We start from the raw sequence: 15,142 nt of genomic DNA on the forward strand, positions 1-15,142 counted from the left end.
CGAAAACACACCCGGGGGAAAAATAGTCAAAACCTCCAAAAATTCCCCCTAATCCTACTAACTCCCAATTTATCACCAAATATTAATTCCCATTACCCAATAACCCGGTAATTCTCTAAATACCCCTTGACTCACTCCGAGTCAAGAATAAATCCCGTTGTGACTTTCCCACTAGCTTACCTCCTAGGATCGTCTTGTGCAGAGTAACCCTAGCATAACCAAATAATAATAAAGCGCCACACACATATCACATATATGCCAAATATGCCCGAAATGGCCAAAATATGAAAATCACCCAATTACTCAGAAATGGGTTCACAAGCATATTTAATACACCTAAACATGCATATTATCATTTAATAACATAATAAATCAATTATGGCCCTCCCGACCTCCTAATCAAGGTCCTAAACCTTATTAGGAAATATGGGGCATTACAATCTCCGACTAATTCTTCCAACACCACACCATAAAATAGTCAGCTACTCAACCAAAACATCCTAGCTCAAAGTAATCAAAATGTCTTCAGCCTTCCCTCAATGAATCAACCATTCTCGGTGAAACTAGATGAAAACAACTTCCTTATTTAGCAAAACCAGCTTCTCAGCGTCATTATGGAAAATAGGTTAGATGGCTATATTGATGGTACTAGTCCATGCCCAGAAAAATTTCAAACCGACAACACAATAATCAATCAGGAGTATGTTACTTGGCAGAGATATAATCGACTGGTCATGAGCTGGCTTTATGCATCCCTCACTAAATCTATGCTCAGCCAAATTTTCAGCTACACCATGGCACAAGAGATCTGGGAGTCCCTTACAGAGATCTATTCAGCTTCTTCAGTATCACACATCACATAAATTCTAGGCAAATTACAAACACTCAAGAAGGATTACCTCTCTGAATCTGAATATATTCAAAGGCACAAGAGCTACTGCAACAAGCTAGCTGCAAATGGAGAACTCGTCTCTCACAAAGATCAACTTGTCTACTTCTTGGGCAGACTCGGTGCTGAGTACAATAGCTTTGTTGCTCCTCTGGTAAGCCGATCTGATCACCCCTCCATGGAATCTGTTTTTAGCCTCCTTCTCAACTATGATTATCGACTAGAAACCCAGAACAGTGCTGCAACTCTTAGCTCCCTTCAAGCTAATTTTTCAAAATTAAGCACAAATTCCAAACACTCCTCCTCTCAGTCTAAACAGAACTCTTCTTACCCATTTTGACTACACAATTGTCCACCTTACCCAAATACCTCTAATCATCGACCCCCTGTCTTCTCTCCAAATCAGTGGTCAAACACAAACAACAATCGCCTCCTTATCACTCGCTCTCATCAAGCTTGTCAAATTTGTGGTAAACTAAGCCATATTGTTGCTATTTACTACCATCGCACCAACCTCTCCTATCAACCTCAACCTCCACGCAATTTCAATACCATGCTCCATTCTTGACCTCCGAGCCCACCCAATGGGTCACTTAGACCTTTTCTTCCCACACCACTTCCTAGGTTTCATGGGTCCGACCTTCACTTGCTCCTTCCACTTCTCAGTGGTTTATGGACTATGGTACTACTCACCATTTCACCCCACAGTATGACATAATAGATGCAGCTACTCCTTATACTGGCCAAGATCACGTGCAGGTTGGTGATGGTCAGTTTCTCCATGTTTCTCATATTGGACATGTTACTCTGCCTTCTCGGTCTGTTCCTCTTTCTCTCTCTCATATTTATCACACTCCAGCCCTTAAAAATAATCTAATCAGTGTCTCCAAACTTTGTTGTGATAACAATGCTCTTATTGAATTTCATTCCAATTGTTTCTATGTCAAGGATCAGGTAACCAAGCAAGTTCTTCTCACAAAAGTACTCGATCAGGGCCTCTATAAAGTCCAGTCTCCTCCAGTCCACTCATCCCCTCCCTCCTCTCTTGTCCAAGCTCATCACACGTCTATTCGCAATTACTCATTACGGCATCATCGTCTCGGGCACCCCTCTTCTAGTGTTATTTCTACTTTCTTTGATATATGTAATTTTTCAAAACAGTTTGTTTCCTCTTTGGATTTTTGTAAGGATTGTCAATTGGAAAAATCTCATAGATTGCCTTTTTATTTGTCATTATCACAAGCTTCAGCTCCTTTTGAGTTAATTCACACTGATGTTTGGGGTCCTTCCCCTGAAAAATCTATTACTGGTGCTCGCTATTTTATATTATTCATTGATGATTTCAGTCGTTTCTTATGGCTTTACCACTTAACCACAAAGGATGAAGCATTCCCTACATTTCTTTGTTTCAAAACTATGGTGGAAAAACAATTTAACACTCACATTAAATGGGTTCAAAGTGATTGGGGAGGGGAGTTTCGCACACTCAACAAATTATTTTCATCCATAGGCATTCTTCATCAAATTTCTTGTCCATCTACACCTGAACAAAACGGAAGAGTTAAGCGTAAAAATTTCCATGTTGTTGAAGTTGGCCTTGCCATCCTTTCTCATGCTTCGGTTCCCCTCTCCTATTGGCCTTATGCCTTTTCCACTGCCATGTACTTGATTAATCGCCTTCCCTCTCCCACCCTCAACAATACCAATCCCTATTTCACTCTCTATCAACGCCCCCTGCCTATGATCACCTTAAGATCTTTGGTTGTTCTTGCTTCCATTATCTTTGTCCATTCAATAACAATAAATTGCAATATCGTTCCAAAGAATGCATATTTCTGGGCTACAACTCTCAGCATAAGGGCTACCTATGTCTTTCCCTTCCCACTGGTCATGTCTACATTTCCTGCCATGTTGTGTTTAATGAAGCCTATTTTCCCTTTGCTTCCTCCTTGCCTACAACCTCCTCCTCCCCACTTGTTTTCCCTTTGGCTTTACCTTCTATTCCTCCCATTCTTTCTCCTCCTTCTCTGTCCTCCTCTTCCCCTATTTCTCTGCTTCCCTCTCCATCTACTCCTCATTCTCCCTCTCCTTCCTCCACTGAATCTTCTCCTTCCTCTTCTCCACCCTCTGCAATCATGTTAGTGGCAGAATTGCATGTCCCACATGAGCAACAAGTTGTTACTACCACCACTAACACTCACCCCATGATTACCCGAGCCAAGGAGGGTATTCATAAACCCAAGGCTCTTATTACTACTGTTTCTGCTAATTATTTTGAGCCAACTACTTACAAACAGACTGTTAAACTTCCACACTGGCAGGCTACTATGTGTGCTGAGATTTTGGCCTTGCAGAAAAACAAAACTTGGCGCTTTGTTCCTCTTCCTCCCCATGCCACGTCGGTCGGTTGCAAATGGGTTTTTCGGGTTAAGCTCAAAGCTGATGGAATCCTTGATAGATACAAGGCCCGTTTGGTGGAAAAAGGATATCATCAAACAGTTGGCATTGAATATTTCGAGACCTTTAGTCCAGTTGTTAAGCCTGCCACGATTCGCACTGTTTTGACACTTGCCTTATCTGAGTCATGGCCCATTCAGCAGCTTGATGTACAAAATGCCTTTCTCCATGGCAATCTCCAAGAAACTGTCTAAATGGATCAACCTGCTGGCTTCCATGACCCTAATCATCCAACACATGTTTGCCTTTTGGATAAGGCCCTTTACGGTCTTAAGCAATCCCCACGCGCGTGGTACATGAAACTTAGCTCCTTTTTATTGTCCTGGGGTTTTTTCAATAGGGCCACCGATTCCTCTATGTTTACTTATCATCACTCCACTACCACTCTTGTATTATTGGTGTATGTAGATGACATAATTCTCACTGGCAGCAACTCCTCTGTTTTGAACTCTCTTCTTACTTCTCTACACATTGAGTTTGGTATCAAAGACCTTGGCAAGTTGCATTATTTTCTTGGTACATGAAACTTAGCTCTTTTTTATTGTCCTGGGTTTTTTCAATAGCGTCGCTGAGTCCTCTATGTTTACGTACCATCACTCCACTGCCACTCTTGTATTATTGGTGTATGTAGATGACATAATTCTCACTGACAACAACTCCTTTGCTTTGAACTCTCTTCTTACTACTCAACACACTGAGTTTGCTATCAAAGACCTTGGTAAGTTGCATTATTTTCTTGGTATTCAGGTCTCTTAATGCTCTATAGGTCTTCACTTAAATCAGTATAATTATATTCAATACCTTTTACATCGTGTTGAAATGTTAGATGCCAAACCGTTTCATACACCAATGTCTTCACCTACTGCTTTATCAGCTTCTTCCGGCACTCCTCTTGCTGATGGTTCTACTTATCGAAGCCTGGTTGGTGCACTCCAATATTGTACTATGACTCATCATGATATTGCATTCGTTGTGAACCATGTTTGTCAATATATGCACTCTCCAACAGATACTCTTTGGCAAGCTGTCAAGCGCACTCTCCGTTACCTTAAAGGTACTCCCCATTTTGGTCTGTCTTTGCAACCTTGTTCTGATTACAATCTTCTTTGCTATACGGATGTTGATTGGGCTTCTTGTCCAAATGATCGACAGAGTACAAGCGCTTATTGTGTCTTTCTTGGCACTAATTTGGTATCTTGGTCATCTTCCAAGCAAAAGGTTGTTTCTCACTCTAGTATGGAATTTGAATTTCGCGCTCTTGCCACTGGTCTCACCGAATTATCATGGCTTGAATTTCTTCTTCATGACCTAAAAATGCATTCTAATGCTCCTCATATTTTTCTTTGTGACAATATCTCTGCTACATATCTTACTGTCAACCTCGTGCTCCACTCTAGAACAAATCATGTTGACATAGACTTTCATTTTATTCGTGAACGTGTCACTTACAAGTCTCTCATTGTTCGACATACTCCTACTGAAGAAAAATTAGCAGATTGTCTCACCAAAGCTTTGCCTTACACTCACTTTCTCCAGCTTCGATCCAAACTCACGGTGCTCTCTCGCCCCATGAGTTTGTCGAGGAATGATAAAGGATAATTGTGCTATAGGCCCAATACGTATGGCCCATGTAAATCTTGTAATGACCCGTGTGAATATGTTGTAAAACAGAGTATATATACTCTTCTTCCTATAACATTTATTTCTGAGAAATAATATCAACACAGAAACGTTTTTCTCCAAACTCTAAAACCTTACAAACATTTACCCCATGTCCCTACTCGTAAAGGTTATAGTAGAGACTTTAAACGAGTACAACTCTAACAACATTAAATGCTTAATACATATGTCGCTTCCCCAAAGAGCTAGTTCAGTTTTTAAAGTCCAAATAGTTATATTTCTTTTAGGCTATTCCCACCTCTTGAAGAGAGATCTAAGTTGTTGATTCCTAAAAGTAACTTTACATTTCAATCCATTGGCCATGGATTAAGCATTGTTGTCAAAGTATAAAGGTTAATGTAGAAAGAGTTTTTCCTTTTCACCATTGTCTTCAACCTTCATTAATCAAACATCAGAGAGAACAAACTAGCGGTGGCCCTTTTTCTACATACCCAAGTGTTATCCCAAAAATTTGAAAAAAATGATTTGGCAATAAAATTAACACATGGCATGAGTTAGTTGGGTGATCTGGCTTAGCAGTGGCCCAATACATCAGTTAAGAAGTTGGACTGCTTGAGAGATGCATAGCCAAGTCAAATACACCCGACCGAGGAGAATATTTGGCCTAAGGAGTGCTTGGCTCAGACCCCAGTTTGAAGACCCAAGTGATTGGTTTTAATCCAAGTCCAAGAAGATTGAAGGAGGGGTTTGGATTTTGGTTCGAGGGATAAAGGCAGGAGGTCCGATCGAACCTTAGCTTGGGAGCCTCTCAAGCATTTGGCTCGGTTGTGTCTGAGGTAAGAAGGCTAAGGGAAAGAGGTCCCATGCAAGCCAAGAATTGGGACTTAGATTTCAGTCAAGGGAAGGCCACGTGGTGTCCGATCAAACATAGTTGAAGATGCCAACAGGAGAGATGCCTCGGACTTGTCTGAGGTGAAGTGCCAGTCAGGGTGGCTCGTACCACTTTGGTCCGAGGAGAAGGACATCATGTCCGATCGGACATGCCATGGAAGAGGCATGCTCGGGCTTGTCCGAGGTGAGAAACAAGGGGGAAGGTTGGCTCGGACCACCTTGGTCCGAGGAGAAAGCATGAGAAGGATGCCTCGGACCACCTTGGTCCGAGGAGAAGGTTATCATGTCCGATCGGACATGTCATGGAGGAGGTTGCCTCAAGGTTGTCCGAGGAAAGAAGCCAAGAGAATTGCCTCGGACTTACCCGAGGTGAGGTGCCAAGAAAGTTGGCTCGGACCACCTTGGTCCGAGGAGGACCAAGCTTGCATGACCTTTGGTCCGAGGAGAGCCTTGCATATACCACCTTTGGTCCACGGAAAGTTTGAAGGAGTAATCAGCATGCATGTGAGACTACGTCAAAATTCCCGGAACGACTTTGGCAAGAATTGGTCTAAGCACCCTGGGAATCTCTCACTCCTCACTCAAATTGAGGAATCAGTTGTATTTTAAACATTTCTTGTAATATAAATATAAGATGAATAATAAAATATCCTGATCTAAAGGGGATATCAGTTGAGATCCCTGCCTATAAATAGAGGGTTGGGAGGATCGTAACAGGACTTTTTTGGCAAATTGAGAGTGAATCTGTGTTCTAGAGAGAGAAAGTGTGTGCTTCCTAAGAGAAACCCTTTTTTGTATATTGGAATATTTGCACTGAAGAAACTCAGTTGACACTGGTTCATCTGATCTTGAGTGTGAATACAGTAATAAAATCTCTAAGTGGATTAGGCTATTACCGACTATCGGGGCTAAACCACTATAAAAATCTCGTGTTATTTATTTTCGTTGATTAAAACTGTCTGTTGTCGTTTATATTCTCTTGAAGGCTTGTCGTATTTGACGTTCTCACGTCGTTGGCTAAAATCACAGTCAACACCAAGCATTCCAGGTGATCATTTTTTCATCCTTCAGTGATGGATTGTCTCCAAAACAACTCAGATGCCTTTGACAAGCCTTCCATGCCATTCTTCGATATCATGTAAGTCTTTATAATATATATATTTATCCAGTAACTATATTATCTCTGCATTTTAGGGTTTTTTCATGACTGAATATAAACTGTCCCAAATACATGAACACCATAAAATTGCAGAATACCTTTGGGATCGAATGTTGAATAATGACTGAAACTTAGGGTTTAGAACTTTGCGCATGCTAATGGAATTTCACTTTTCTCCTAGAATATTGTAGTGAATAAGATTACCTAAGATTCCAAATCTTACACACTATGAATTTGAGTTTTCCAAAAATAGGAATTGTTGGAGCCAAAGATTTTCTTATGTAAATCTTTTAATTTGGCCTTGTTTGATCTGGAAATAAACCTAAGCAACCCTTTGTTTTTGTTTTCACTCACAAGCTTGCACACACCGAGCAAATTCAAGCATTTCTCAAACCTTATCTCATTAAAAAATTTATTATTTAATAACTAATAAAAATATTTATGTAAATTTATCAACATATATTTTAAAAAATTAATTAATTAGAAAAAAAAATGTAAGTTGAGCAATTTGGTTGTGTTTGCATGCTCAACGAGCTCCGCCATAACTAAGTTCATGGCATTTATACACTGTAAAGTTGAGAATTGCTAAGGAGCATCACTGGTGCCCAACACCACAAGGAAGTGGCGTACCGCTATTGGTGCAATCCAATATCGGGTCCCACACCTTTGAATTTAATAAATATCATGGCATATCGCTAACCAACCATAGGGTGCCACCTCATGTGGTGTTAGACACCTTAAAGTGCCAAATAGCAACACTCTTGTAAAGTAATTGCATATGATATTTATGGATGGCAATATAATTTAGAATAAATATGATTTTTCCCCTGAACTATTACCACTTTCAAATCGTGTCCCCGAATTTTTCCACTTGTTAAAAAGTCCCCCCGAGTATGGACATTACATGGTTGTGGGACTTACGTTACTTTCCGTCCTACGTGGCTAACGGAGATCTGATGTGGTTGTTTGAGCGATGATATGGCAATGCCACATCAGTGTCATGTGTATAATTTAAATTGAAAACTAATTTATGAAATAAAAAATATATATTAAGAAATTGTCTTAAAAGATTAAAAAATTAATTTATAAAAAAATTACAATTAAAAATAGTAAAATAAATTAAAAATTGAATTTTTGTTCTTCAATTCATGTTGAACCTAGGTTTGAATAAAAAAATTCATTAACATCACATAAATCAAGATCCAAAATCTATAACAAAGATTGATCCATTTATATTCTTCCATACCTATTTTTAAACACAAATCATGAACAGAAAACCTACTAAAAACGTGAACAAAACCTATTTTGATCTACAACCAGATTACACAAGCAAATTACAAGGAAAAGTATAAAAAAAAAAGTTATTGAGACATACAACAGTTCTCTACATTTTCGAGCAACCACCGTCCCCAAGCTAGCCTAGATCTATCGTCGAGGATCTCATCCAACCCACCCCCACCAACAAGCCACAACCCTTTCCCTCCTCTCGATCGACCTTTTCTCCCCTAACACCATTCTGTGCCACTTCAATGAGTCATCGAAGAGTCCGGATCTACAAGCCAATCCACTCAGCAGCTTCGTCGAAGTCGAAGAGCCCAACTCTGCCATCTCAAAGAGCCATGGATTTCACCTAACCCACCCTACTGTTGAAGTTTAAATCGAAGAGCCCAGCTTCGCTATCTCGATGAGCTGGGGATCTCACCCAACTCACCCCGCTGTCGAAGTTGAAGTTGAAGAGCCCAATCATAGTAGCAAACGAGAAAGTGAGAGGAAGATGAAGAGAATGAGATCGGAATCGAAAAAAATTAGGGTTTCATTAGTTTTTTTTTTAAGGTTCATTGGTTTTATTTGGTTTGAATATTTTGTTAAAGTTTTAAGTTTTCATTATAATTTTTTTTATTAAAATAAATTTTATTATTTTTTAAATTCAAAATAAATTTTATGAAAAAAAATTATATGTTACACCAATCAAAATGTGACACGTGTAGGGACATAAACTATTTAGTTTGATTTATATAAGTGTCATTACCACATCATCGCCAAAACAACCACGTCAGATCTCCATTAGCACGTAGGATTGAAAGTAATAGAAGTCCCACAACTCTGTAATGTGCATAATTCGAAGGAAAATTTTAACAAGCAAAAAAATTCAGGAGGCACAATTTGAAAGCGATAATAGTTCAGGGGGGAAATCCTATTTATTCTATAATTTATGAATATGGTTATTTATAGTTGTTCCTTTTGAATGTAACAAAAAAAATTGTTCAAATAGATAAAACAACTATGATGGAGATTAACGATACCATACATATACAAGTACAAAATTAACATAATTCACTCCTTAGGTAGGAAGGAGAGTAGGATAGATGGAGATTATGATGGATGGAGAGGATAGTAGCTCTCATTTATGTTGTTTGATATTAGGGTTGAACTTGGAAAGAAGAAGAAGAAATTAATTATTCAAATTACCATATTCTCATTTTTAGCATAAATATTTGTTACTTTTTTTGTAAGAATAATTATGGTATTTAACATATTTTCTTTGTCTTTTTCTTGAATCATTCCAAAAAGTAACGCATTGAATTTTAAAGGTTTCGGGGAGACATTCTCCCTCTATCTCTCCTCTCCCTTCCTCTCTCACTCTCCCTCCACCCTTCTCTCTTATCTACCAAAGATAGTGTTATTCATTCTAATTTATTTTCAAAAGCAAATAGTAAATGTAATGACCCAACTAATTCTAAGACTTTAGACCATTAAAATACTATACATAGACACATTTTTTAGAAAACATACATAAGAAACATTTACAACTTTATTAAAAACTCTGAAGTAAATGTTGAAATACATAAATGAACGGTATGGGATCCCATTGTTTGAAAATAAAACATAACTTTAAACTTTAATAAAATTGTTTACAAACCAAGTGCGGAAAATACATAGAAATATAATAAAAAGACTGAAAATAACGTCATCCTCGAATCGTTCACACAGTCCACTGAATCCAATCTTCCTCAATACACAACCAAACTACCACGAATCCTTCCGTTGCCATATCTATTTTCCTGCATACATAAAAAATAAAGGAATGAGCCTAATGCCCAGCAAGAAAAATCTACTAATAACATAAAACATATACATAAACTATATCATAAACATATACTATAACATATGTCATATACTACTACAATGGTCATTATACTACTTGGGGCTTGTTAGCTAAGCAAGTCATATGCCCATTAGATTTGTGGGGCTTGCTAGCCAAGCAAGTCATATGCCCATAAATTATTGGGGCTTGCTATCTAGACAAGTCATATGCCCAAGGTCTTTAAACATATTATATATAACATAAGATCAAATAAGATAACATAAGAAAATATAACATATCATAATAACATATAAAATTCTATCATATTTTCCTTACCAAAACCGGGATATGAGAACAAGGACGAGATTTGGAACACTCCTAAAACCAACAATAAGAAGGTGAGTATTTCTAAAAGAAAGAGATGAAAAAGAAATGAACTAAACCACCGAGAAGAAGAGCTTACCGAAAAGAAACCTTAAGTTCAAAGAACTTAAATACCTAACCAAGAATGGAAAAACAACGAGTTAGGATCTGAATGAAAACTAAAGAAAACTAAAGAGACTAAAGAATAAAACTGAAATGAACTTAAGATTAGGAATACCTTTGAATGTACTAAAACTGAACTACACCTTGATATAGAAAAATACACTATTCATCTTACTTCCCAAGTGTATATAAAGATTAAAATGATAAAGCTTATAACCCAACCCAAGTGTTTATCACTCAATAGTAAACCTAGCAGCTTGAAGGCTCTGAACACAGCTTGAAGAATGAGAAAAATGGCTGGGTAATAGGCCCTATTTATAGAGTTCAAGGAGTGAAAAGATCTTCTTTTAGCTTGAATAAAAATAATGAATATTACTTTAAAAACATTTGAATATTCATTCAGCAGAGGCTTAAGACTCGGTCAAAATGTTCAGAGGCTGGTCAAGAGGTTAAGTGTTGAATTGAGCTCGGTTTCAAAATCATTTGAAAACATAGCCCTAGGGCCGATAAATCGTCCATTGTAGGCGATATATCGCCTAGCTTATATCCCAAGGGTTCGTCGATGTGTTTGTGCGAAGTTTACGTGTTTTTCGTATTTCTCGTGTGGCGATATATCGCCCCTAAAGCTGCGATATATCGGCATACACTAAAATATTATACACGTAATTGCACTTTTTCAGCTTAATTTGAATTGGATAAACAACTTTGACTGAGTCCTAATACATTTTTAAAGCTGCTAGCAGGTCCTAGAGTTTTTAAATATTTCTCTTATAAAACTATTCATCAAAAATACTTAATTTCCCAACAAACATGCACATGACAAGTGTCATGATCTTATTAGTTGTATTTAAACCTTATAGTATAGTAAATGACATCTTTATAATCAACTATATTAATCAAACCTTATGTTATAATTAATATTCTTAAATTATAAGCTAAACTTATAAAATCTATAAGTGTTGCTACGAGTGTTCAACTAAGTCTCGGCTTGAACCAAAATCCACAGCAATGAACATACTATAACTACTACTAGCTATTACTACTACTACTACTACTAGCTAAGTAAAAATCTGGGACTCTACAATTCTCCCCTACTAAAAAGAATTTCATCCTCAAAATTTACTTACCAAATAATTCCAGATACCGGGCTAACATGTCCTCCTCCAATTCCCACGTTGCCTCCCGTTCAGAACTATTACTCCATAGGACTTTGACTATCGAAATACTCTTGGACCGTAACTGCTTCATCCCTCTATCTAGGATGCTAACCAGTCATTCCTCATAACTCAAGTCTTTATGGAGTGCTATCGTATCGTACTTGAGGACGTAAGATGGGTCTGACACATACTTTTGTAGCATCGAGATGTGGAACACATTGAGACTATCTGCTAGAGCTGGTGGTAGGGCTAATCTATATGCAACTGCTCCCACTTTGTCCAATATCTCAAAATGACCTATAAAACAGGGACTAAGCTTTCATTTCTTCCCAAACCGCTTCACACCTTTCATAGAAGATACTTTAGGAAGACTTGATCTCCGAATTTGAATTCCACATCCCGCCGCTTGGCATCCGCATAACTTTTCTGATGGCTTTGAGCAGCGAGCATACGCTTTCTAATCAGCACTACTACTTCCTGAGCTTTTCTAATAGCCTCGGGACCAAGAAGCTGCCTTTCTCCTACCTCATCCCAATGTAACGGCAATCGACACCTTCTTCCATAAAGTAGCTCGTAAGGCACCATCCTAATCGTTGACTAGTAGTTATTGTTGTAGGAGAATTCTATTAGCAGTAAGTACTTACTCCATGATCCTCTGAAATCAAGTACACAAGCGCGCAACATATCTTCTAAAATCTGTATGGTACGCTTAGACTGACCGTCGGTCTGAGGATGAAATGCCGTACTAAGACTTAGCTTAGTACCCATGGCTTGCTGTAAGCTTCCCCAAAATCTCGATGTAAACACCGATCCTCTATCGGACACTATTGTCTTAGGGATTCCATGCAACCGTATTATTTCTTGGACATAGATGTCTGTGTATTGATTCGCTGTGTATGAAGTCTTAACAAGCAGGAAATGGGCTGACTTGGTTAGTCTATCTATTACTACCCAAGCTGAATCATGCTGCTTACTTGTTCGTGGCAAACATGTCATGAAATCCATGGCTATATCGTCCCATTTCCATTCTGGTATGCTAAGTGGTTGCAATAAGCCTGCAGGCTGCTGATGTTCTGCTTTCACTTGCTGGCATACTAAACATTTAGACACAAATTTCGCTATATCCTTCTTCATTCTTGGCCACCAATATATTGCCTTGATGTCGTGAGTCATTTTGGTCGACCCTGGGTGAACTGAGTATGGGGTACTGTGCGCTTCTTCTAAAATCATCATCTTAATCCTTTGATCATTTGGCACGCATACCCGATCCTTATATCTCAATAACCCTTGACCTGATATTGAGAAATTTGTGGCCTTCCCTTTTCTAATTGCATCCATATGTGCTACTAACGTGTCATCATGCCCTTGCCCAATCCGTATTTCTTCTAGCAAATTTGACTGGATAGACAAGTTAGCCAGCTTACTGATGACTACTTCTATTCTGGCACTGATCAGCTCCTACTGTAGCGGCTTTTCTATTTCAGCTAGTGCTACTAGACTTCTATAACTCTTCCTACTTAGCGCATCAGCAACTACGTTCGCCTTTCCCGGGTGGTATAGGACTTTGCCGTCATAATCCTTCACTAGCTCTAACCACTTGTGCTGCCTCATGTTGAGCTCCTTCTGAGTGAAGAAGTTCTTTAAGCTTTTGTGGTCCGTATAAATCTCACATCGTTCTCTGTAAAGATAATGGCGCCAGATTTTCAACGCAAAGACCACCGCTGCCAACTCCATATCGTGTGTTGGATAACGTTGCTCGTACTCCTTCAGCTGCCTTGAGGCGTAGGCTATCACCTTTTCATTCTACATCAGCACACAACCCAACCCTTGCTTCGACGCATCGCAGTAGACTACAAACTTGTCGTTGGGTGTCGGTACACAGAGTACTGGTGCTGAGCACAGCTTATCTTTAAGCAACTGGAAGCTCTCTTCACACTTATCAGTCCAGTTGAACCTTTGCTGTTTCTGGGTCAGGTTGGTGAGCGGAGTGGCTATCTTAGAAAATCCCTCTACAAACCTCCGATAATAACCTGTTAATCCCAGAAAGCTTCTTACTTCTGATGCGTTCTTTGGTCTTGGCCAATCCTTCACAACCTCTACCTTAGATGGGTCTACTGCAACTCCATCCTTGGATACAATGTGCCCGAGGAATGCTACTTGCGAAAGCCAAAACTCGCACTTCTTGAACTTGGCGTAAAGTCGATGCTCCTTTAGTCGTAATAAGATCAACCTCAAATGTTCCTTGTGCTTGACTTCGTCCTTTGAGTATACTAAGATGTCGTCAATGAACACTACGACAAATTTATCCAGGTAGTCCTTAAAGACCTTATTCATTAAATCCATAAACGCGGCTAGAGCGTTGGTAAGACCAAAAGACATAACTAAGAACTCGTAATGCCGATAATGAGTTCTAAAAGTTGTCTTAGGAATATCCTCTCCCCGCACCTTGAGCTGATGGTACCTGGACCGTAAGTCAATCTTTGAAAACATGGTTGCACCTCGGAGTTGATCAAACAAGTCATCAATTCGAGGTAGCGGGTACTTATTCTTAATCGTCACCTTATTCAGCTCACGGTAATCTATGCACATCTGCATGCTTCTGTCCTTTTTCTTCACAAATAGAACCGGTGCTCCCCATGGCGAATGACTTGGTCTAATGAAACGCAAGTCTAGGAGTTCTTATAGCTGCGTCTTTAACTCCTTGAGTTCGGTAGGTGCCATTCCTTATGGTGCCTTGGAGATAGGCTCGGTTCCCGGTACTAATTCGATCGTGAAGTCAATTTCTCGAGTTGGCGGCATCCCTGGTTAGTTGTCGGGAAATACTTCTGGGAATTCTTTTACAATGCGGACGTCTCCTACCTTAAGTGGTGTTTCTTTTACCATATCTATGACGTTGGCTAAAAATGCTTAACATCCTTTTTCTATCATCTTTTGAGCTTTGAGAGATGAGATTAGCAGTGTGCGTAGTCCTAAAACTTGTCCCATGAAGCACAGTCTCTGGCCGTCAGGAGTCTCGAACGTCATTTTCTTGTGTGTTGTAGGTGATGGTTGCGCCATGCCTTGCTAGCCAGTCCATGCCTAGTATCACATCGAAGTCTTTGATCTCCAGTTCTATCAGGTCTCCTTCTAATTCTACGTCCTCAATCTTGATCGGCACGCCTCGTACTATCCGTGATGATAGAACTACTTTGCCTGAAGGCAACTCTGTTACAAACCTAGTTCTAAATCTTTCACTAGGTTTGTCTAGTTTTTCTATCATTCCTAACGAGATATATGAATGAGTGGCTCCCGAATCAAATAATACAAAACATACATTATTGAGGATAGAAACCTGACCTGTGACCACTTTATTGCTAGCATCAACTTCTACTTGGGTTAAGGCAAATACCCTGGCAGGA

The 15,142-nt window shown here is 39.1% G+C and overlaps 1 protein-coding gene across 1 annotated transcript; it reads left to right on the top strand.

Moving 5' to 3' along the window:
* The first annotated feature begins 3,540 nt into the window (after window positions 1–3,540).
* On the top strand, window positions 3,541–4,945 carry LOC133806566 (uncharacterized mitochondrial protein AtMg00810-like). The gene is made up of 3 exons (XM_062244656.1): window positions 3,541–3,862; window positions 3,978–4,064; window positions 4,113–4,945. Exons 1-3 carry the CDS (start codon window positions 3,541–3,543, stop codon window positions 4,943–4,945), a joined length of 1,242 nt encoding a protein of 413 aa, XP_062100640.1.
* Window positions 4,946–15,142: the final 10,197 nt, after the last annotated feature.

The sequence above is a fragment of the Humulus lupulus genome, chromosome X (genome assembly GCF_963169125.1).
Source record: "Humulus lupulus chromosome X, drHumLupu1.1, whole genome shotgun sequence".
NCBI lineage: Eukaryota > Viridiplantae > Streptophyta > Magnoliopsida > Rosales > Cannabaceae > Humulus > Humulus lupulus.

What these genes read in the sequence shown, in the direction of transcription:
- LOC133806566 (XM_062244656.1), top strand. Translation starts at nt 3,541, where the DNA reads ATGGATCAACCTGCTGGCTTCCATGACCCTAATCATCCAACACATGTT. An exon ending in CAAGTTGCATTATTTTCTTG is followed by an intron (nt 3,863 to 3,977) that starts GTACATGAAACT and finishes TGGTGTATGTAG; the next exon opens with ATGACATAATTCTCACTGAC. An exon ending in GTTTGCTATCAAAGACCTTG is followed by an intron (nt 4,065 to 4,112) that starts GTAAGTTGCATT and finishes AATGCTCTATAG; the next exon opens with GTCTTCACTTAAATCAGTAT.